Genomic DNA, 24,530 nt, shown 5'->3' on the forward strand with positions numbered 1-24,530 from the left:
GTTACCGACCATTGGTTTAATGTACATACGAGTATTAAGTATATACAGAGAATACTAGAGTCGGCTATAACTATAGTTATCTACTTTTACCACTGTAAACTAAAAAACACCAACACTTGTTATTCATTATAAAAATCGACCTTGATGGTGATTAACGGCGAAACAATAGTAAAAATTTCCATATGACCTATACTTTTTAGTTTTATCCTAGACAATTAAAATTAGCTTTAAATTACTAATTTAATAATTATTGTAACATTGGTTATTATAAATGCAATGTTTTCGATTATATTGTAACGTAAAATGAAAATTTTATAACAATATTTTTACCTTGATGGAAATATGCGCGTTTTTCAAATAAAACAAAAAGATTTAAATAATATAACAATTTTTTATTTAATTTTTCCATGTTACTTCAATAAACAATACATAAATCTAGGCGCTGAAATTATTATTGAACACATAATATCAATAATATATAAATAAAATAAATAACCATTAACGTGATACAAATAAAACGAACGTGATGTAAAAAAATGTATCCAATATAATATTATTATATAACAAGTATACTGGTGATTCGAATATCAAATTCTGCTTATTATTTTTGAATATTTATTTTTATGCAAATCGTATATAATCCTAAACATCATTATGACCTTCTCGATGTTCATAATGGCATTTTTTAAAAAATAATTATAATTGATATCATATAAACAATATTGTTTTACTATAAATGCTACATTTAGTAAATTTAATAAGCAACATTGGTTTTATTAATAATTGTCCTGCTAGGGTCAATGGATTGAATTTCTTGTGGTGGCAATATGATTTTCGTATAAAAGATGTTCTTAATCGAATCCGAAATGTTGATGGGTAATAATCTGTGGATTAAATAAGAAAGACCGAATTAAATATGTATTATAAAACATTAAATAATTCCATGTGAAATTACAGTATTATTTTTTTAATTTATTTTAATTTTTTTTTTTTTTTTTTTTTTTTTTAGCCACTTACCTTTTGAGTAGATTGGTGAAATATACTACTCGAGGAATGGTGAATTCTACTTCATCCGTCAAGATCCCGTGGATCGTAGCTTCAGTTGCATGTTTTAAGCTGAGCACCGGCATCCTGAAATTCGATTAATTTTGTAAAAGGCCAATTAGCGATAATAATTAAAATCCCATAAGGCAGAAGTACAACCCGTTCCCTTTTCAGGATAGTAGTGAATTTAAAAACTCGAGGTAAGAATGGTGCATAAGATAATCCGAGCTTATTATTTTCGTCATTATATTGTATTTTAATGCGTTAAGATGAAAATAGCACCATGTATTCGATGTTCATAATTATAAATACTCTTAATACGTGTTAATGGTCCATGGTTTCGAGATCGGAACGAAGTACATCGTGCACTCCGTCGTATTGGCATGCGAAGCTTTGACTATTTTATTGCACGTAAAAACAAATAAAAAGGATAGTTGGAATAAAACTGTATTTCGATGTACCATGAGTTCGAAAAAAATAATGTCCTAGATGCGAACGCATTTAGAAATTAAATTCAAAATATAATCAAATGATAATATGAAAAACCAAACGTGGTAAAATATCATGATAATAACTATACTGATGTTAATATAATACGGATTTATCATAATAATCGAATTGTATGTAATAATACAAAGTATGTGTGTCATAGCGGACGTTGTTACTGTTACTGTACCTGCTGTTGATGTACTTCGTGTAATCGGCACTCGTGTTGATAAAAATGGGCATGACGACAGTTGTATTGATTTTGTTGTTGCTGTGTTCCCGAAGTTCTTCTCTGAGACTTTCCATCATGCCTGAAACGAACGAATAACGAATTCGATATGATAAACGTGTCCCACACGTACAATTTATTTTGCATTTATAAGATTAATGGTGCAGTTACTTGTACACTGCTAGACATTTACCAGACAATTTTACTCAGCGTCAATAATTGTACAAAGTAACGGTTTATATGTACACTCGAATACAAAAATCAATTAACGTTGTACCTTTATTGGTCCGACTTGCAGTGTACGTCGCAGTTACTTTCAAAATGAAAATTAGGATGATGGTCTAAGAGTCTAATATAGTAAACAATACCATTGTTCGTACAGAGAAATACATACTACATCGTATAATTAGGAGAAATTTTAGATAAGTTATTGATAAGAATGGAAAACCTTTTAAATTTATACTTATGTAAATTCCTATATAGTTATTAACGAGAAGCACAACAATACAATGGTGTCCATGGACCCGATCGCGTTTAAAGATGCGTTTAGACTATGGTCCGAACGCGAACGAATTTGTTCATAGATGCATGAGATATTCGGCAACACCATTCAGAATATTTGTTCGCAGTCACTTCTAAGTATTCCTAAGTATGATTTTTCTTTGATCGTACCGCTCTAGGAGCGAACTCTGCCGAACGAATCCATTCGTTGGCATTCAGTTTAATACCGGTTTTTTCGGTAGCTTTTGCTCTCGTTCGCTCGCGTTTCAGACTTTTACCTTTATTCTAAACACACTTTTAAGCATATTTGTAGACTGAATAACTGTCAACAGATAGTGGCTTTGCAGTCTGATGAAAATTTTGAAACAATAAGAAATGCGTTTTGATCGATAACAGATGTAGAAGAAAACGCTTTAAAGACGTCGAATCGTAAACTGATACGCGGGCACAAATAGTTGATTTCAGTGCCGTAGCAAGCAAAATTTGTGCCAAGGGTGAAATTTCAAAATTCGCCCTTATGTATTTTTATTTAAAAATATTATGCATATTAAATATTATTTTCAATGATTGCTTTAGTTAATATGAAGAATTTTGTAAACAATAATGTTAGATATTGCCCATTGTAATTTTTAACATTAAATGTAAGATTTTAATTTTTGCGTTCTCCCAGGAATTGTGCCCGGGCGTAGGCACTTTCCGTCACCACCTTGGTTTATTTTCAGTAAAAATCATACTTGATGGTAACTGTATTCGTGACCAGCAGAAATAGATAAATAGTGATCGGGAACAGTACTGCGTGTGATTTGGAAAAGTCTCTCTCACCTCATTTTATACACCGTGTGACGCCGACAAACAGCAAATTGCTGCAGATAACTTTGATAGGAAATTTTATATCCGAAGGGGGTGGGGGTTTATTGATAATGGAATGTAATATTGTAGATATTTCGTTTCCATCAATAAATTAGTTTACCGTTAAGACCCCATTTGCTAGCCGAGTATGCTGATAGTTTTGACAGACTGCAAAGGCTTGAAGCGGACGAAATCGCTACGATGTGACCGCTATTTCTCTTCATCATACCCGGCAAAAATGTGCGTATCATCTTAATAGGACATGTAAAACAAAAATAAAAACAAAATCAAGTTTTTGTAAAAATTATTAATCAGTACATTCGTTTTATATATATACTCATATAATTCGACCGATTGCCATTGATAGAAAATCCAATACATGACAAATAAACGGTATTCATTGTAATACATAATCTAACTCATTTAAACAGTCTTCGTATAAAAATGACAATATATATATACATATATACTACCAACTATGGTTGTGTAATTTTATACTGTAACGAATAGTGCGATCATTTTATCTTAAATAAATATAGCTAACGCGTTTAATACTATTATAATGTTAAGGTTTCCTTATTTTATTAAATGCGCTCCTATAACTTAATATCATAATTATTGCTAATTAAATCAAAAATAATATTGAACATTGTAGCAATATAGGCCGTTTAAGTCATACTGATATTTTAATAATAGGCCAAGAGAAATTTACATAAAGACATTTTTTTTCGTCGTTTTACTGTAAAACAAAATATCTGAACTGAAAAGTTTTGTCATAACCGAATGGCACACCAAGCGTATTATTGAGATTTATAATTTATTTTTTTTCAAGTTATTGATATTCTACCAAGTTATTGGGGTTCTCCGGTGTAATGGTCATAAGATTCATTGATGCGATGCATTGTAACGCTAAACTACATGTCCTCCGAAGCGAACGTAACACGTGTACAGTAAAACTTGCCTAAAATGAGAAACGTCGGTCGTTTCGCTATGTATTCAAAACGGAATCGTAAATTTTCGATTCACGTGGACAAATTCCGTTACAGAGAGGTATTGACATAGCAGCACCGTCTACATTTTGAGGGTTTTTTTTTTCTCTTTTCGACGCAGAGAATTTAACGCATTAATTCGTTCGACGCCGACTCACCCAAAACGATCCGAGCAGGTTTATGTTGAGAGTGGACGCGATGGTGTGATCCTGTTCGCCCAGAAAAGTGTGTGCGACCATAACGGTGGCATTGTTGATCAGTATGTCTACTGGACCTAAGTCCTGTTCCACTTTAACCGCTAACGCGGTCACCTCTGCGGTAGCGGCAACGTTCACCGTGTACGCCTTGACCGTGGACCCCTGTATCTTGGTCGTTATAAGTTTCACCGTCTCCTCGTTGCTGTTCTGGTCCGCGTCAACGCACGCCACTTTGGCGCCAAGTAAAGCGAACTTCAAGGCTAACTCACGGCCTAAACCTCTTCCGGTGCCAGTGATCTGTATGGGACAAAGAAGAAAAAGAAAAAAAATGTTACTGATCGGCACAACGCAATATTATGTAAGAGAACAATTTTTCACAACGGTTGTCTAGATAAATCTTTAACCGAATCCACTTTATAGTTACTACGCGGGAGAGAACTTTCGCGTTTATTCGTGTTACCACATTTGTCAACAAGGAACTCCTAGAGCTCTTATTGGAGGCAAAATCCTTCTAAGCGTACACAAAATAGTATTTATAATCTTAAGAAAACCGTCTGGCATGTTCGGAGCGTTTTATTTGCGTAACTTTTTGCAAAATCATTTGAGAAACAAACAATTAGCTGTTTTTAAAAATACATTCTTTAGATTCGTTCCAGAAAAGGTTCACAAGTGGTTCCGTATTAGATGGTATACCGGTATACTACATTTGGCGATTGTTGCGTATGGCTATGAATTATCTAAGAAAACTATTGACTAGAACTCAAAATTTCGAATGTTAGAATATACGTAAAAAAGTAAAAAAAAATAATAAGATCCCTCAGATTGTATATCTCATAAAGATGATATTATGTTACGCACAAACTATAAGGATTAGTTATGGGATTTTATAAAAAAAAAAAAAACATTTAAGTTCAAAATGCTGCCATTTATTTTGATATGAAACACGTTTTTTGAAAAGAGAAAAAATTCTATAGCCAATGAAATAATTTTTATTTATTAAATTTTTAAATTTTTTTTATAATACCTATATTATTTTCTCAAATGTTCATACATTTGCATAAAGGTTATTTTTATTTATACGTGACCCGTTTCATACAGTACCACATTACTTGTGGGTATGCGTGAAGGTTTTCTGTAATGGAAATGACCGCCAAACATGCGCGTTATGCATTGGATCCAAACAAAATTATTCAAACATTAATAAATATCAATCATTATAGAATTATAATATCATTACAAACAACGTCTAGTGGTCAGTGGGTTATTTATGAAATTATTTTGCAACGTTCTCGATTCATATACGTTTAATAATATATTTTAATTAGCACGTGATTGCATCGAACATCAAGTTTATTAATTACCACATTACCGATAATATATTTCGCTATTGCGGAAACCTCTAGATTATAATTGCATTCAAATAACTCATATCTAGACGTACCTAGACTAAAACCGTGTTCAATAATTAATTAAAAATTTATCGTTCGAGTGGATTATAATAGATGATGGAAAATATTATCATACTTATTCTGCCAGTCTATTTTCGAGCAACTTTATAAAAAACTCCAAAAACAATATTTTGTCAGTAACCACGGATTGTATAACTGAAAATTTAACTTGTGAATCGAGCAGGATTTCAAAATATACGGTTTATATAGATGGGTTTTCGGGTCCACCGTTGCGTACTCGAATCTTATTGTTTGCAGTAGAATATCGACATTATCGAGTGTAGGATGGGATAACGTTTTGTGGATTACGTGATAACGATGGCTTAAAAGGTGATGGATTTGCTCGAAAAACTTATAAAATAATAGTTAAACGAAATAAGTTAATAGCTGTTGACATTACCCGCGTGCACTTCAGCTATACCTAGGTTTAACTTTTATCGGGTTTGGAATGGGGTGTTAAATTATTAAAAATAAATAGTTTGTTTCTAAAAACGTGTTAGCACGAAATCTCTAAATTATGACACGAACAAAAATGTATTAATTCTGTTCTATAGAAATATCGAGAACACCGAAAATGTTTTTTTTTTTTTTGTTGCAATTTTGTGATTTTGCAATTTATACTCAAATGTTGATCATTAACCTGCAGTTATACGATGTAAAAAATTAATAAAATTAATAAATAAGCATGCCTCTAAAACATATATTCGTATACGTTTAACTCTACGCAGTGCTGTGCTATTCTATTCCATACTTTTTATAGATTACAAAATATTTATGTACACAAAACAATTTGATTTACTAGTACGACTTTTCCGTTGACAGGTTTCTCCAATTTTGGCAGAATCACTCTCAAACACTTGAAATATAACGTGACCAGGTACATAAAAAATATGAGAACAATTTCCATCAATAACGACAACGGATTTTTCACCATCCATGGGATGTTTGTCAAAGGAGGTGCCAAGATTGTATGTGCATTAGGGTTCACCGGCGGTGCATTGGAGTTGGACTGCATGTTTTTGTTCGGTGAATTCTAAAACAGAATAAATTCGTAATAAAAGTACATTATACCCTTGTTTATATACGATGTGCGAAAATAACCGCACATTTTAACTATGTGCAATAATGCAAAATAAAATTATGATCGTCTACTGATAAAAGTACAAAGATAAATAATAATCAACCCCTCTAAATCGAAAAAATATGATTTTATCTCTAGCTAAAGTAATATGATTATAACTTATTATTTAATAATTGAATTTTAATTTGAACAAAAAAAAAAAAAAAAACGTATTTAAAAAGGTACCTATATAAAAGTTAAGAGCTTTTTAAATAAATTATCATAATCAAACAATAATAAGGTTTTGCAGGATTAGTTCAGTAGAAATTATGTATCTACGTATATTTTTTTTTTGTTATGTTTTTGTTTACCTTTAATAGACTGATGTAATTTATCGTTAAATATAACTTGTATCCACAAAAAAATATAATAAATTACGAATAAAATAATAATATGCACAAAGTAAAATATTTAAAAGGAAACTTTATAAAATATTAAACAAATAATATACACAAGCAAACTGTTTTGACGGAGAAAAATATTTTCAACTCATAGAAAGAACACTTTCTGGATTAAATGTTAAATAAATAAATGTATTTGCAATTTATATTTAAACCGATATCGATTTGAAAAGAGTTCAAAGTTTAATTACTCTTCAAAAAATAAAAAAATAAAAAAAAAATATGAATAATCGCACAGCATTTTTATAATGGCCATAATTCATTAAATAGTTGTAATAATCATTGCTCTTATTATAATATTCCTTATGTACTAGCATAAATACTAAATGATGAATCAACCGATTTTCTATTTAAAAGTATTCAAATATTTGTAATGGTATATATGCTTGGAGAGAATTTATAAATTAGTGTATAAAACGAATGAAAACGTAACTGATTTTTTCTTAATTAAATACACAATATTAACTAAAACAAATGTTTCAAAACATGTTTTTTTTTCAATAAACAATTTTGCAACAACACATTATTTATTATGAAAGTTAAACCGTATGCCACACCTTGCAGCGCAATACAAAAATATTAATATAATTATTTATTGACGAGAAGTCAAGGGGAAAATTCTCAAGAAAAACTACATTAAAAGAAGAGAAAAATTCTGAAAGTCAACCGGAAATAATGTTAAAGGGAGTAGCAACCCGAAAATGCTATAAATCACAGACATCTGGAACATAGCAAACAATTTATACGGTTGTTCCGAAATACAAAGAAACGACAATTTCATATGACCAATAAATATTTTTTTAACAGGAACAAACTTTATATACATACATATTTGTATATAATGCAGACGTTTTTTACGCGATTTTGAAAAGAACAATATTCCTACGTATTTTACTTATTAGTTTTGTATCAGTTTGCGACTATGAATGATGATCGACGAAGGTTTAGAGCTATATCAGAATTTCTTATATCGATGAATGTCAAAATATATTATCAGTACAGTTAAGTTGATTATAATTGATTACAGTGTGTTTTATTTTGGTTTTAATAAGTGTTAGGATTTGTAACTTTTTTTTGTTGGTAATAATCGTCAGGAGAGAAGACTTTTTATTTAAAAAAAAAAAAAAAACTATTTATATGGTTTTTTTACTAAATATTCAAAAATATACTTAAGTTTTCATATTTTAAATATGATGATACCCGTGGTAATGTAGGTATATTAATTATTACGGAATTCAATGATAATTATTAATCCTATAATTAATCCCAAATTGTTCCGTTTGAATGCGTTGGAACTCTATCGGAGCTTCCTTGATTTTTTCTTTTGTTTTATTCACATCTCTTTTCATCTACAACGCCAACAGTCCCCTTTGATATTTGTCAATGGTAATGAATATATAATTACATTACAATTATTCTCCGAAATCTATGCAATGGTGGCAGTGCCGCAACTACAAAATAGGAGGCCCGTGTGCGATAGTTTTATTGGGCCCCTTCCTTGGATTTATTTCTGTTCAATTTAAGTATTCATTTTTTTAGGTTTAAAAACAGATTTTACATCAGTTAGTGTATGATATATTTATATATATATATATATATATATCAAACTAAATATCTATAACTGTTGTCTATTATACTTCATTACATATTTATGTAGTAAATTTATTTAAGTAGTTTAGGTAGGTATCTTGTATGCCTACTCAAATACTCAATGGACTCATTGTTAAATAAATATTGTATTATTCTAAAATATTATAAAAACCTTACCTGAATTTTAAAAAATTTTCATTTTATTATTAAACAATTGTGTGTTTGTAAAGTGTAGTTTATTTCAGGCTGTGACTAGGGGCCTCCCCAAATTAATGTAAGCCTTGGGGCCTGTGTATGCGGCACACTCTGCACACCCGGTTTTTGCAACACTGTACGGTGGTATATTGTCGTATAATATTGTTTTCAAAATTGTCTACATCTTAAGTTTCTCCTGGAAATATTGGCGCAAGCTGCAGGAAATATAATAATGTACACAGTGGTCGACTTGAGAAGGGACGCAGGGAGACGGAGTACCCCAACTAATTTTTTAGAAATGTTAGCACCCCCCTACTATTATTACGTTACAATTGTAACGCTTAACAATTTTTGGGGATGCAATTTTTTTTTTTAAGCAAACAGAGTCCCCCTTCTTTAATTTTACCAATTCGAGCAGTGAATATACATTAACCTTCGTTCAACTTTTAATTCAACTGATTTTAATTAAATTCTTACCTGTTAAATTATTTACTTTAGTTATTTTAACTACTCAAAGCCATTTCACCATTTTACAGTTTATAGTATAATGCCAAGAAAGTCTATATTCGATATTTAGCTCAAAATAAACGTTTACACATTTAGAGTTAGATTATTGATTTTCTAAATTGAGTTTATCTAATACTTTATGTGAAAATGGCGAATAGTGCGAACCAAAAATTATTGCAAGTAAATAGATTTATATTCATTTAAAATATATATATATATTTTTTTTTTTGATTTGAATAAACTATAAATCGCGTATCAAACTATAAGTAAAATCGGAGAAATCAAAATCCAAAAACCGAGAAATTGTAAATACATTTTTGTTTTAAATAATAAACATTTTAAAAAAACGAATATTCTTTGTTGGACGTATAAACATAATGCACAGAGTAAATAAAAAGTGTATAGTAAACATGTAAGATATAAAGAAATATATTACACAATACACGTGGTTCATATGCATATTTTTCGTTTCGTACCGAATTATTTGAAGAGAATTATTACACGTTTCGTATTTTCCTGAAATTATTTTATTTTGACAGTATATTTGTTTTCGGATCATTACTGAAATATTTGCTAACCAGTTCTCAGCAATAATAAGGTGTTATTACTGTAAAGCTTTTATCAATATTATTCTTCTTTAAAATTAAAATATTGACTAACATTATAAATATAATAACTCCACTCGAAGCAGTAGTAGAATCTTGGACGATATGTATATTAAAACAATAAGTAGTGTGTATGAATGCGTATGTACGTGTTCGTATTAAAATATTTACCTGAAAGAGTCTTTTAGTCAACAGTAAACATTATATGCAGAGAAGTTTACAGACGACGTGAACCTTAAATATTATTTAATTTTTTGATCGAGACAACACGTTGAAAATATTACGAAGTTGAGGCGTTCAAAATTCGGTAGAATTTTGTCCTCGAAGGACTCGTTTATTCGTTATCTCCAATTAGACTTTGTACCAAAAATATTTACAAAATTATAATTATTTAAGCGATTTTGAATTACAATACGAGTATTAAAATCGCATTGCAATATCATTGTTTTTTTTTTTTTCATTTGAACTTTTAAAATTTAATAAAATACACATAATTCGTCAAAACGGGTCAGTTAGTCAGTTAGTCCAACTTAGTAGGAATCGAAATGGTTTCGTAAACAAAATTATTCTATTGCATATAATTCAAACCTAAATACTTAGTTCCGATACGAATGTAACAGTGTAATCCTAAAATATTCTTGTCTGTTCTTGGTGTATATTCTTGTTTGTTATATGTTAAAACCTTTAAATGAAATATTACCAAGAAAAACAAATAAAAAAATTATATATAATATGTATAAGCACTTGATTTTAACTCACACACAGCCTCGGTTTTTATAGTTTTTTGTTGAACAACAAGAGAAAGTAATTAAAGTATTATAATATTAATATTTATAAAGTACTTTCCTGTTTAATAACTGATAAAAAATAAAAAAATAAAATAAAATTAAAATTAAAATGTATTGTAAATGTATAGACACAGAGAATAAATGTAGTAATTTATTTTTTCGAGTAAAAGTAAATGCTCATATAGTGAAAAATGTTTTTTATACGTTGAAAAGCATTACGAGTATTATAAAAACATGTCTTAAAAATTTTAAAGGATTAATTTCTAATAAACATCTACAGAAAGAAAAAACTATAACAAATAATAAGTCATAATAATGTACCTAGTAATAAATCAACTATTCGTTAGGTAAAATTGAACGAAGAATATTATCGTATCGGCCATGTACATAATTCAAATAAAAATAATAACCGTTACCTAATTCCACGTTTTTGCACAATGGTGTTACAATCGATGAACCATACATTTTCAATAAAAATATGGTAATATTGGTAATACGTATTGGTATATATATATATATATATATATATATATATATATATATATACGTAATATATTCTCGAATGATTTTTACCGAATACTTTTCGTCTACGTTTTTGCATAATTTACACGAAGTCATAGTAATAACATTTATAAAATCTCATAAAAAAAAAAAAAAAAAAACAATTATATCGTTCTGAGTTTTACCGAATTTTCTACGACCGTAGGATTAGTCAAAACCGGAGTTTTTCAATATCGTCGTGCTGCACGCCGGAGGCGGTGCGATTTTCGGAGGATATTTTCGTACGTGAACCGTTACGTTTTTGACGTGAACAGTACCCACTCGAGGAAAAGATCAGACACGTCGCCGGGCAGCAAAGAAACAGGAAAAGTAGAACTAAAGGGAAAAATGAAAAAAAAAAAAAAAACAATAATCTTTTCTCGTCCAGGCGGATTTTCACCCTATCGCCCCCCCTCCCACCAGTGTATTTAATCGTTTCTATAAAATCAGATCCGTAAATAAATGTGCACGAGTGTGCGTTGTAGCGCGGACGAGGACTGGCGTCGCGCGCGGTTGGCCTTAATTAAGCCCGGAGATTGTGAGACGGGCGGCGGAGCGCATTGAACGAGAAAACTGCTGACTTCTTCTCGTGGCTCGGCTTCCGTAAAAGCGCTAACGACTCCGTTCGGGTCCGAAAAGCACGCACCCACTGCACAATGGGACGCAGATTGAAAAGATGTTCACGTTTACGTGGCACGCGCGCGCACACACACGTATAAAGATGCTGTAATACACCTTATATGTGATCGTACGGAGGGGAAACGAGTGAGATGGCACGAGGAGGAAGAGCGGCCGAGTGTACAAACGGGCTGGCGAGCAGAACAGAAAGAGAAGGAGAGAGAGATAAAGAGAGAAACAGACACGAACCGATGTATATTAGGGAGAAAATGCGGAATAAAAGCGAATAAGAGAGAAAAAAGAATTACTGCTTTCTATCCCGACCATCGCGGGTGCACTGCCCCCACCATCGATGACTGCCATCCCTTCCACCCTTAGCATTACCGCCGTTGCGTTTACCCTCAAGGCGTGCTTTATTGGAAACCCACTCCTCACCTCATACCTCGCGAAAAAGTCACGAATCAATTATAAATACGCGTAGAACGGTGCACGGTGCATACAGTGTTCACGACCGTACCGGGAGAAGCAAACGTGTCCTGGAATGAGATTAAAAGTCCTGTTGCGCCTCCCGGACTGCGCAACGGTAATATCGCGGAAATCGACGTCGTCGGCAAGAGACTACCGCCACCACCGCCCGCAAACCGTTCGTAATAAAAATGTATAAATAATATAATAATGACGACCAAGAAATGATCGCATCGTTAAATCCGGCTCGTCAGTCGGCGTTATTATTTTCAACCGAACTCGATTCACGCCGATTTCGTATTGTTATTGTAATATAATGATTTTCACGGAAAAAGTCCATTCCTATCCATGGATGCGATACGCGAAATACAATTTTTTTTTTCGTCAACAGTCTATATCAACGAGTAGTATGGCGGACGAATCGCTCGATCGATCATTGGTAAATCGTCATGCGTGAAAACCATAAAAAAAAATTTGAGTTTCAACATATTTATAAACTGCATAAAATTATAAAAATATAAAACAGTTAATGTTAAAGTATTTATATTTTAATCAGCATTAAATGCTGATTTAATAAATTTTATTAAATAAAATAATAATAATAGTATTAAATAATACATTTTATTAGATTTTTTTTTTAAAATTTGAGTAAAAATATTTTTTCTAGATTCGTATGGATTGATCGGAATTTGGTTTTTCAATGTAGGTATTATATTACATACATAATTAACTTGTCAAGACGGAAAATTTGTTCACAATTTTTTTTTCTCAGTGGTTTTGTTATGATACAGGTAGACAGTGGCGCCAAATGGAATTGAAACTGCCAATAAATTAATTAAATTTACTCACCCACCTCTTCCAATTTACCACCCATTAAAATACCAAAATATTTTTTTAAAACTTCTTTAATAATTAAAGATGTTATATAACATTTAATTTTTTAATATACCTATTTAAGTATAAAATACTTGTCAAGTTATATATAAAAAATTGAATTAAATAATTTTTAAATGATCATTTTTATGAAGGTTTTGCACCTGAATAATTTTTTTCGGGTTTTTGGTTTCGGGTGTTCAAACACCGCAATACAACATTTAAACAAACGTTAGGGTGTTAATAACCGTTATTATTCGGGTTAATATTGGTTAATACGGGTGTTAAGTAGTCAAGGAAAAATATTATTTTTCATTAGTGGAGGGTGGTGAGCCTCCCTCCACTAATGAAATATTTATATTTTTTGTTACCTGTCTATGTAATAAAATATCAATTTCTTATACAACTTTGCAACAGTTTTTTAGACCAAACTATCATTATGTTAATTTCAAGCAATGGTATAATTACGAACTATTATCGGGGAAGAGGGGGTTATTTTATATGTGTATAAAGCTTATAAATCATAATATCTATTAAGATTAAAAATACTAACACTATGTCCTACTCCTAGTTAATGCGGGGATATCGCATGTGACAAAAAAGAAACAAACTATTTTGTATTCTGCGTTTGTGTTTGTAGCATAGGCGAAAATCGGGGTGGGAGGGCTTGAGGAGACAAACCCCCCCCAAAAATATAATGTACAGGTTAGCCCCCTAGCCCTAAAAATAGTTAAGTAATTAGAAATACAATAATTATTATAATTGTAAAGTGCATTTTTAATAACTGAATTTAAAAAAAAATATTCTGTGAGAAAAATTAAATCAAATTTGTATGATTATACAAACTTCTTGTCATGACTCGGAACGATCGCAATTAATGTAATATTAATAATATGTAATAATACCCGTATAGGTTGTTTAATTAATAATATCTGTTTAAAATACCTACTCCAAAAATATTTAAGATAAGGCATCTAATTGTTTTTTTGTTTAAATTGTTGATTAAAAATGTCAAATTGTCAAACTTCGTAAATTACCTTGTTAAAATAAATAATTATGCACAGTAGTATCTATAGGTATCTATAGGTATAATAAGCAAATAATGCTCAGACTCCTCCACAAATTTCACCAAATTTCCGCTTATGGTTTGTGGTACGTGCACAGTGTGCACACATACACTAAAAATGCACTAGATAGGACATAGCGTAATACAAAAATAATAATAATTTGTACTTATGAATATTTGATGAAATTATTACACCAACAAAAATTGACAATTCACGACATAAACATATGCACTACACAATTTACACTGAACAAATACGAATAACGCGAACAACAATTTAGGTAATCAAACGCGAGACATCAGTTCTATTTCAGACTTACAGTATTGCAATAAATAACGACTCGGTGATTCATAGAAAACCTATTAGCTATAAATTTATAATAATACGACATATCCGCTTGAGATAATTTTAAAAATAGTATCCCAATTGTTTACACTTGAGCATTCAACATACCATGCCATTCATGCACATCTGTCAATATGATATATTGCTATTGTCTTTATTTAGATAAATTTAGATTAATTAACAATTTTGTATATTATTTGTGAAATTATTCCTATGAATAATAATTTTACTATAAAACAACTAATGACAAAATTGAAATAACCACAAAAAATATATACAAAATGATATATCACACAAAAATTGTAAAATAAAAAATTATTCGGGTTTCGGGTTAAAACCAATATTTTATTCGGGTTTTGGTTAATTCGGGTGTTTAAAAAAAAAAATCATTCGGGTATATGGATGTTTGATTTTTTAAGGGTTTTTTAGGGGTGTTATGGGTTCGGGTTAATTCGGGTGCAAAGCCCTGATTTTTATTCTTTTTTAACATTCTAATTTTTTAGGTATTTAGAATGAACTACCTATAGTACGTGTTCGGCGCCACTGATAATATATATTACAGGTTGATACGTAAACATTACACTATGTGCGATATTACACTACCTGGATATAATACATTTAACACGGAAACAAGAGTGTTAAAAATTTAATTAATGATATGTACCGTCGGTTTAACAGTTGTATTGCTTACTTTATAATAATATACTGCTGGGTCTTTTGGGGATTTTACGGTTTTTTTTTTCGTTCGTTATACACCGGTTTGAATCGATACGTAGAAACGTAAACATTCGAGTGCAGCGATTCCACTTGGGCATTATAATTCGATACTGAGCCGAACTGGCACGCGTACATTACATGTATACAGTCGGTACATGCCGTAGTCGTAATCGTATATAATATAGGCTTCACGGTCTCTGTGAAAACGATATTGTTTGTTATTGGACGGTGTGTATGTGTGTGTGTTTTAGTTACAAAACATACAACAGTTCGAACGGTGCTCTATAAATACAGGTACGTATTATTACTCTCGTTATCATTATCATTATTATTATTGTTGATGTTATTATTTCTATTACTAACTATCGTTGCTATTGTATCGGGGCGGTTTACATTGTGCCCGAGAACTTCGCGTACGCGTACACGGTACAAATCGTGAACACTACAGCACGTATAATGTTTCTATACACAGAGGAAAACAACGCTGACGCCACGAGAATTCCACAAAACGCATCAATATGTATCTTTTATAGCGAACGTACATACAATCCTTGAAACGTTCGAGATTTACGGACGCGATTCGCATAAATTACAATCGACGAATCTTTTGATACGTTGCCGAACATTGATATTTCGAAAAGATTATTTTACTTATTCCCTTTTTCCTTTTTTTTTTTTTTTTTTCTATATTGCTAAACGAGCCGTGTGCCGAACCTATACACGCAGGTGTAAGGGCAGGGGTGGACTATGAAAGGCTGCTTACCTATACGCTTACCTATAAGCTCGTAAGTAGGGTCCGAAACGTTACGCATTTGTCTCCCTGCCCCTAATACTTTTATACGATGTTTTATAGAAATTCGATTTATGTTTCGACGGAATCAACGATTTGTATTTTACACATTTTCATCGATAATCATATGGGGTACTATTTTAGCGATTTTCAAAAATTGTCTTCCTTTTTTTTTTTTATGTTCTATTGCTTTTATTTAAAATATAAATACGTTTTTCAAATAATCGACTACGTGTAAAACTGTCTAAGCATGCCCGTTTCAAAATGGTATTAAAAAACGTATACTATACGTGTCGTGACACCACTACGACAATTCAAGTATGCATTCGCGTACGATTAAATATAATTATACTATTAAGAGGAGCTGCATGTGTTCAGTCTCCGTCTGAAACACGTACAACATAGCAAATTTGCGAACAGATGTTTAAATTTAGTGATATTAGCATTAATATTAGAATAGATTGACCTATAATAATACTTTAGGTTTTTCCTATATTTCGAATCATGAGTTTTTCTTAATTTTAATATTTTGTGAGCTCTTAACTCGCTTAATAAACCCATTAGCACACCAAGTTACGACCGTATTATATTGCCGAACGCGTTTATTCATAAACGATTTAATAATCATAATGTACTGCGCAATACAGGGTGTCCCACGAGGACTATTTATTATTAACTCCGACAATACACTCGTACGTGTGCTGATGAAGGTAACTAAGGTTTTTTTTTTATTTAACAACTCGCACGGACGTTATGGCTACTAATAAGTACACTAGACGTGCGTATGGCACCCGAAACAATGACGATTGGAAATGTTTTCTTGATAATTCAAAAGATACCTACGATATGGAATATTCGAAATCATTAACCGTTGATGTGATGTACACGAGCACGCCGAGCGAGATAGAACGTCTTGCGTATATATTTCGCGTCCATAGAACATGTAAACTTATTTTTATTTACACGTGTATTTTTCCAAAAACAGTTTTTCGGGTTTCCGCGACACTTTTACAATGCGTAGTTGGCACACTTTCTGATATCATTCGACCGCATTAACGTCCGGAAAAATATATTTACGATGACGGAGGATATTTTCCCCTCTGAAAATATGGTTTCTTGAAATACGCATACGCGGGCACGAACCGATGCATATGCATTCTTCCCGTTTCCCATTTTGCGGGCGCCTACTTATCCGAATTCGTTTGGGGTTTACACTTTTACGCAGAACGTGCCCAACCCTACAAACAATAAAAACAGCGTTAAAATTGATTATTCGATCCACGAAACGATTACGTTGCGCAGTCGAGTAGGCGTTGCAGAACCGATGCCATCATTTCGTTAAGAATTTTTTGTAACCATAAGCATGTTGGCGGGAGTGGCCGGGTGGGCACTGGTCCCCTAGGCGGAACATGCATCTAACAAAATCATGCCAATATAACAAAAAATTCGTGCGATCCGTATTCATTACTTACCAACAATTTCAGCGGTACACAGTGCATTAGTACAACGTACATGTTTTTATTTAAGTTTTAAATATATTTTTATTATTCGTAAAAATAGAAAAAAAAAATTAAAAAATAAGCCTCGTGATTTAAAAATGTGTTATGTCCTCTTGGCCACCAAATTCTGAACACGCCTACGATTGCAACCAAGTTCTGCGAAACTGTTTTCGATGGCGATTAAAATATTTTACCCACGGTACCGAATTCTAAAAGTCGATATGGATTCTCGCTGCCGCACGAAAACGGTAAAAGAAACATAACAATATAATGCAACGTATGGTCCATGGCTAGAAGGCCGCACGTAGTTGAACGTCTGTGTTAGCTTATGGTCGTATGAATTTACAAACTTTTGCGCCGTTTTCATTAAACACTTCTGAGCTTTACAAACGTTTTTATGCGACGGACGATCTTTTAGGTACACGTCATTTCAAAAGACTAAACGCATGACAGCCTTTATCGGTGTTCGGCAATGTCCACGAAAACATTTAGGATAAAAGAATTACCTGCGACTGTGCTACAGTCCCGATTACGACGCTAACCGCGTCGATAGATACTGCAGCCGGTCACCATCGACGTACCGGAAACACTTGGTCACCGGGACCCGTAGTGAAAACGTAATACTATACGCGTCGGAACGCGTTGAAAAACCATTCCATCGATTGCAAACATTGCACCTAACATGCTCAACGTGAATTTATATTTAGCCGAACCAAGTGACGTAGCTAGGAGAGATTTTAAGGGTTCAAACCCCCTCCCCTTGGCCTAAAAAAAAAAAAGGGAAGACGTTTTTGTCCTATCAATTTCTTTATGATCTATGATTTATTTATGATAAGAATTATTTTAAATAATCAGTTTAATTTTGTAATTGGTTTTAGCAAGTGGTTTTATATCGTATACCTACCTATCCATATCAGTGTTATACACATTATACCTAACTTAGAATGTAAATGCTAATATTATATAAACATTTTTAATTAATACTAATACTTATATTACAATGTAATAAAGTTTTTTATTATTTTATATTTTTACCTATGTATCTATATTAAGTCAATAAATTTGTACTCTGTACAATAATTATAAATAATATTAACGTTCACAAATAGGTATAATTATTCATCTAATCAAAGATGTATTATTCAACTAGTGTACAACTCAGTGGACCATTTACGGTTTTACCATACCGGGACAATATATTTTAGTGACGTGCAAAAATATAAACCCCTCCCCCCTTTTATAATTTCTGGCTACGCCACTAGCCGAACCAATGCCCTGATAATGGCTAAACATAAATTCACTGACGGAAACATGAGTCGACGATGGAAAAAATAATTATATAAATTTAAAGATTCAATTCACATTATCATACGGTCATCTTGCAATAGGGGCAGGGGTGATGGCTCCAATAACTACCGTGAAGTATACGTGCCTGTTGTTCAAACATTGCACACGTGAAACAATGACACTTCACCGTCTGTTCTACACCATGTTCGCGGAACCCACGCGAACGGGGTGACGATCAGATAAAACAATAAACTGCAATTCGATAAACACACACTTGGAAAACGCATAATTTTAGCGCTCGACGATCGAACGCTTACAACGTCTGTGCGCGCAAACCGTAAACGTGTACACACGTCGTACAAATACCGGTTGTTTCCTCTCAGAGAAAATAACCATTTTATTTTTTTTTCTACAACAGTGTTAACACGTTCACTTGAGCTTTCTTTGGCCCGCGGGCACAGCTGGCGACCGGACGTTTCACGGTGACATTAGCAAGTACCTCTTTATCTTTGTTTTCCCTTTTTCATTATTATCTCGCTAGTCTGACGGTTTTGTTTATTTTTCATTTTTATATTTTCGTTTTTGTTCTGGAACCCTACTATAAATGTGTACCGAGGGCTGTGGGAACAAAGTCCTATTTCTAAGTGAATGCATAAGTATACCTACTAACTGCAACTTATACTGTTATAGTGCAATACTGTCGAGTGGCGGAAGTTGGTGAAAGGATAAGGGGTGGTGGAACGCCAATAAAACATCGCCAGACGTGAAAAATGTGATTAAATTGAGAATACGAAATGATAAAAGGTCCAGTTGGTTTATTTTCTTAAAATGCACGAAGCAACAAAATATTATGTTTCCAAGATCAAGCAGCCGTTGTGAATTGTTATTATCATCGAATGTGTTCAAGATCGAAAAAAAGAAAAAAGATACTGTACTGGTGTGCGGTGAAATTCAATTTTTATCAATCTTCATGGAATTGGAAATGTATTTACCTATATGCACAATAGGTACCATCATCATAAAAAGTTATCCCACCACAATATTACTTCTTTGATCTCGTTTTAATAAGTACAAATGCATGTGGAATTAAATGCAATATATTTGTTACTTAACCGAGTATATACATATATAGTTATTACGATTTTTGATTATCGATCAGTACACCAAGAAAAATTAAAATGTAGTATAAACTATAGTATTTATTGTTTATTAACTATCAGAACATAACCATTAACGGTGAATTTACATTTATAGTATTGTGCATATATATACTGTTAACTCTTAATAATAATACTAATTAATTATAATTAAATTAATTATCAACATAATTACAAACTGTTAATCTCTAAATATCAAAAATATTATTGCAGGTAAATATAATATTCAATCTATGTTAATCATAATTTATATTAAATTGTTTTTCTCAAAATACAATAAATTAACCTACAAAATATGTATAATTTCAAATGTAATACAAATATAACATGTAAAAAATTATAGGTCTTAAGAATCCGACAAAACTTGCTCAAACGTCTGACTTATTAAATCACGATTTGTTGAATACCAATTATTAATTAATAATGAAAAAAATATTAAGTACCGATAAGAAATTTTAGTAGAAAACGTATATAAATCGAAATTCATCGTTAGGTTTATTTTAATTTCGATCAAACTTTCGCTCGATTACCATTTCATTATAATATTTGTCCATATAAAATTATACTATGTATAGAAATAATTGTATTCTTCAACAATTTGTAATGTTTGATTTCGCTACGAATACGAATTACATTACTTCCATACCATTGGACAAAAAACGCATTAGAGATTTCCCGTTCACAAAACTATGCAAATACACACGGACAATTAATTAATTATTTGCGCGTTGTTGTAGACGTGTACACCTTTCGCATTACACTAATCAGATACAAAACACCGGCAGTTAGAATAATGAAACATCCCACGAAGATGTTCAAGAACGCGTAGAAATAATATATTGTATATAGAAGTCGATATAAATATCGTTTCTGTTTTTTACTATCGTGCATTAATCACAACATTCGATTCGCCCAAAACATATGGTCGTATTATTATTATTCGTCATATTATGCGACCTCGTTAAAAAAAAAATAAATATTTGTATGAGTAACGTAGTCTCGGCTTGTATTCCCGTACTCGATAATAATAATTATTAATTATTGATAATACTTCGCGCGATTAAAGATAATATTATTATACATCGAACGAGTACACGTGATCCGGAATGATTTCAAATCGATATATATATATATATATATATATATGTATCTATTACTCGTTTCTAATCGAGTGATTCACCACGAACATGAGCATCTTCCATGACCATCCGCGCCGTCGCATACACCTTGACCTACATGATGTCTTCGCGTTAAGTAACAGTATGGTTGATGTTATGTTATTCGCATTTAAAATCAAATGATGGTTCAAAAGTCCAGCGTGAACGGGAACAGGGTGGAAATGCACGATATTATAATGTTTACCTAATACCGGACGAAAATAAATCGATGTTATCATCAGACTTGTACTTATGCACCGCTATTGTGCACCGGTTACGTGATCGGACTTGCCGTGTATCGCACTGACGAACCGTGACCAAAAATAAACGCGTTCAAATGTTCTTTATGAAAAATTTTCATTGGGAACCATATCATCAATAAATATTATATTATATTCGAACCTCGGCATTATCGGGTCGTCCGAACGTTACCACCATGATTATGCTTACAACCAGTGGCGCCCAAGACGTATTTTTCAGATGTAGCAAGATATTACTATTTATCCACCCATCCCCCGAAGAACTAAAACTTTAAAGAGTTTTATTTGTTTTAATATTTAATATTTTGGGTATTATATGAATAATAGCAAAGAAATAATATGAAGCATGTATAGTACAATAATAATAATTAATACGCCTTAAGTTTATTATTTTAACCTACATGTTATAGTATCCGTCCATCCCTTACTTTCTAGATGTAGCGGTTGCTACACCTAGCAATATGGTTGGAAGCCACATTTTAATGACGATCGCAAAAACGCGTCGCGTTAAAAATGTTGTCGTTAAATGTAAACGTGACCGGTCTTGGAATTTAATCGACGCAAAAAATGTACCCACATTTTTGTTATCCCAACGAATTTCGTATTATAGACTCGATTATTGAACGATAGAATAGTTTTTTACCGGAATTTCCAAAGCTTTACACGCGGTTGAGTATTTTTTTAATCCCGTTCAACGTATCCCGAACAGTGTCGGTCTAGATCATGTTGGGCCTCTGGCAATAAATTTACAACGTACCCATAAACAACATGATACTAGACTATGATTTAATAAATTCCTACTAAATTTTTTTTATTTCACTGCGCTCGAGCTCTACTCCAAATTTTAATTTATTTTTGTTTATATATTTCTCCAGGGCCAATATCATCGAATTATCATTGTGTTCGAATATGTAGCTGTTAAAAAGATTTGACTCAATTTTTCAAAGTATTTATAGTCGTTCGATTTTGATCAAGAGAACAAAAATGTATACACTATAGCGGTTATATTTAATCACGTGGACAATATTTCAAGATTAAGATAAGAATAACATAATTTTAATTTAATTCAGGAAAATAATTACTAAAATTCTTCATATTAGTGTGGTTGCTTTGAGCCTAGAGACAGATTTACAGGGGAGGTTCAAGAGTTCAGCTGACCCACAAATAATATTTGTTGACAAAAATAGCCACTTAATATATTTTTATGTGTGCCGACTATAAGTTAAAGTTATAACTAAACTGACAAATACCCTAGTTTCCCACATCCTCCAATGATGGCACTGGTTAAATTGTATAGTAAAATAAATTATCTTAAATAACTTAAATAACAAATGTAATATGATCATATTGTTTTTCTTCTTCGAAGAATATATTTATAATCCACTTTCAGCTCTAACGAGTGGCCTCTTGAAATAGTCTGACCGCAGCTCTTCAACTGCGAATCCGTCCCCAGTCAGGCCCCATTTTTTAAGAATAAATCTCAGGGCCCCCGACAACTGCCGGGTATTCGGGTGGACCAGACCGTCACCGACCCAAATCATAACACAGTCGACATCATATCGGGCAAGATTTTGGACATCGAGATTAGGAATATAATTTTCACGCGTGTGCCATACACGCAGGGCTAATGAGAGGGTGGGGCAAGGTGAGCTAGAGCCCAGGGGCCCATCGTTTTGGTCTTGTATACAATATTTTCGTTGTACCAAAGCATGTACAAGTGGTCTTGGTGCATCTTGGTCAAACAATTGCAAAGGGAAGGCAGCCCGGAACCCCCACAGCCACGGGGCCATCAGAAGTTCTCGCTGGCCTAGCGTACGTGCGTGACCGTAAAACATCGCGAACGGTGACGAAGTATACGTACTGTTATTGTATCGGGTGCGTCAACCGATTTTTGGTCTTTGTTGGCTTTGTTGTTGGCCTTGCTGTTCTTCCTCCGCGGGCTAACGCCCGCTGCAGGTGACGTATGTCGCGCCATACAATTCGATAGCTGGAAGATCGCTGGAGAAGAAGACCCGCAAGATCGGCGATCGATCGGAGACAATAACGACGGTGCGATCGAAACGCGTTTCCCTGGATGTTAACTGCGCACAAATCGCGCGACAATCGTACGACGTGCGATCGAAACACTTTTACGCAGCGACGACAACGGCGGTGGAAACGTCAAATGCGGAATCACATTCGTCGTGTCTATCCGATGACGCGACGACGATCGTTGGGAAAAACAAAATTGTTTTCCACACAACGTGTGTACGCGGACCGAACGTACACGGTACAATTACAATACAACGTTATGTTTTCCGCTGTAAGACCGAGACCCGATCTGTTAAAAAGTTTGACCCCCGTACTATTAATATTATTATTATTATCATAATTTCAATTATTGTACTAATCGTTCGGTTACCTAATCGTGCCTACATCTGTTCACAGATAACGACCGGTCGTTACATAATAACAAACTTCAAACCATCGCTAACGAGAGCATTTTTCCGTATTTTATTGCGTTTACCAGTGGAGTCTGTCTGTACGTGTTGAGTGAGAGAGAGGTGTTATCACTGTACAGAATTACTAGCACCGCCGGTAGAATACAACGTGATTCAAGTGCAATATACTACTGTTCTCTCTACAATACTCGAACCGGTGCATTCTTACAATCGGTTCATATGTCCGTTCCCGTTGTTCGTCCTTATCGGCTTGTTCGTTCCCACTCGGACCATGTCTGTCCAAAAAATTGAGATTTTTTTTTTTTAACAATCAACATAAAAAAAAAAAATCAACTTTTTCTCATCAACGTCGAGATTGCGTTTTA

At 32.7% G+C, this 24,530-nt stretch overlaps 1 protein-coding gene across 3 annotated transcripts; it reads right to left on the bottom strand.

Moving 5' to 3' along the window:
- Nucleotides 1–499: 499 nt before the first annotated feature.
- Nucleotides 500–24,030, bottom strand: LOC112681640 (short-chain dehydrogenase/reductase family 16C member 6-like). Of its 3 annotated transcripts, none has more exons than XM_025551895.1 (7): nt 23,586–24,029; nt 6,543–6,776; nt 4,257–4,592; nt 3,231–3,360; nt 1,721–1,841; nt 1,018–1,131; nt 500–884 (listed from the first exon to the last, which is right to left on the bottom strand). In XM_025551895.1, exons 1-7 carry the CDS (start codon nt 23,697–23,699, stop codon nt 755–757), a joined length of 1,179 nt encoding a protein of 392 aa, XP_025407680.1. In that variant the 5' UTR covers nt 23,700–24,029; the 3' UTR covers nt 500–754. The 3 variants fall into 3 exon arrangements, with proteins under 3 accessions (XP_025407680.1, XP_025407681.1, XP_025407682.1); XM_025551896.1 differs by lacking the exon at nt 23,586–24,029 and adding an exon at nt 7,175–7,297; XM_025551897.1 differs by lacking the exon at nt 6,543–6,776 and having other exon boundaries at nt 23,586–24,030.
- Nucleotides 24,031–24,530: the final 500 nt, after the last annotated feature.

Source organism: Sipha flava, unplaced genomic scaffold, assembly GCF_003268045.1.
Source record: "Sipha flava isolate LNK unplaced genomic scaffold, YSA_version1 193_pilon_pilon, whole genome shotgun sequence".
In the NCBI taxonomy this organism is placed as follows: Eukaryota; Metazoa; Arthropoda; class Insecta; order Hemiptera; family Aphididae; genus Sipha; species Sipha flava.

Coding starts and splice junctions, on each gene's coding strand:
- LOC112681640 (XM_025551895.1), bottom strand. CDS start 23,699: ATGGCGCGACATACGTCACCTGCAGCGGGCGTTAGCCCGCGGAGGAAG. Junction 3,361..4,256: donor ACCTGCTCGGATCGTTTTGG/GTGAGTCGGCGT, acceptor TGTCCTATTAAG/ATGATACGCACATTTTTGCC. Junction 1,132..1,720: donor ACGAAGTACATCAACAGCAG/GTACAGTAACAG, acceptor ATCGAATTTCAG/GATGCCGGTGCTCAGCTTAA.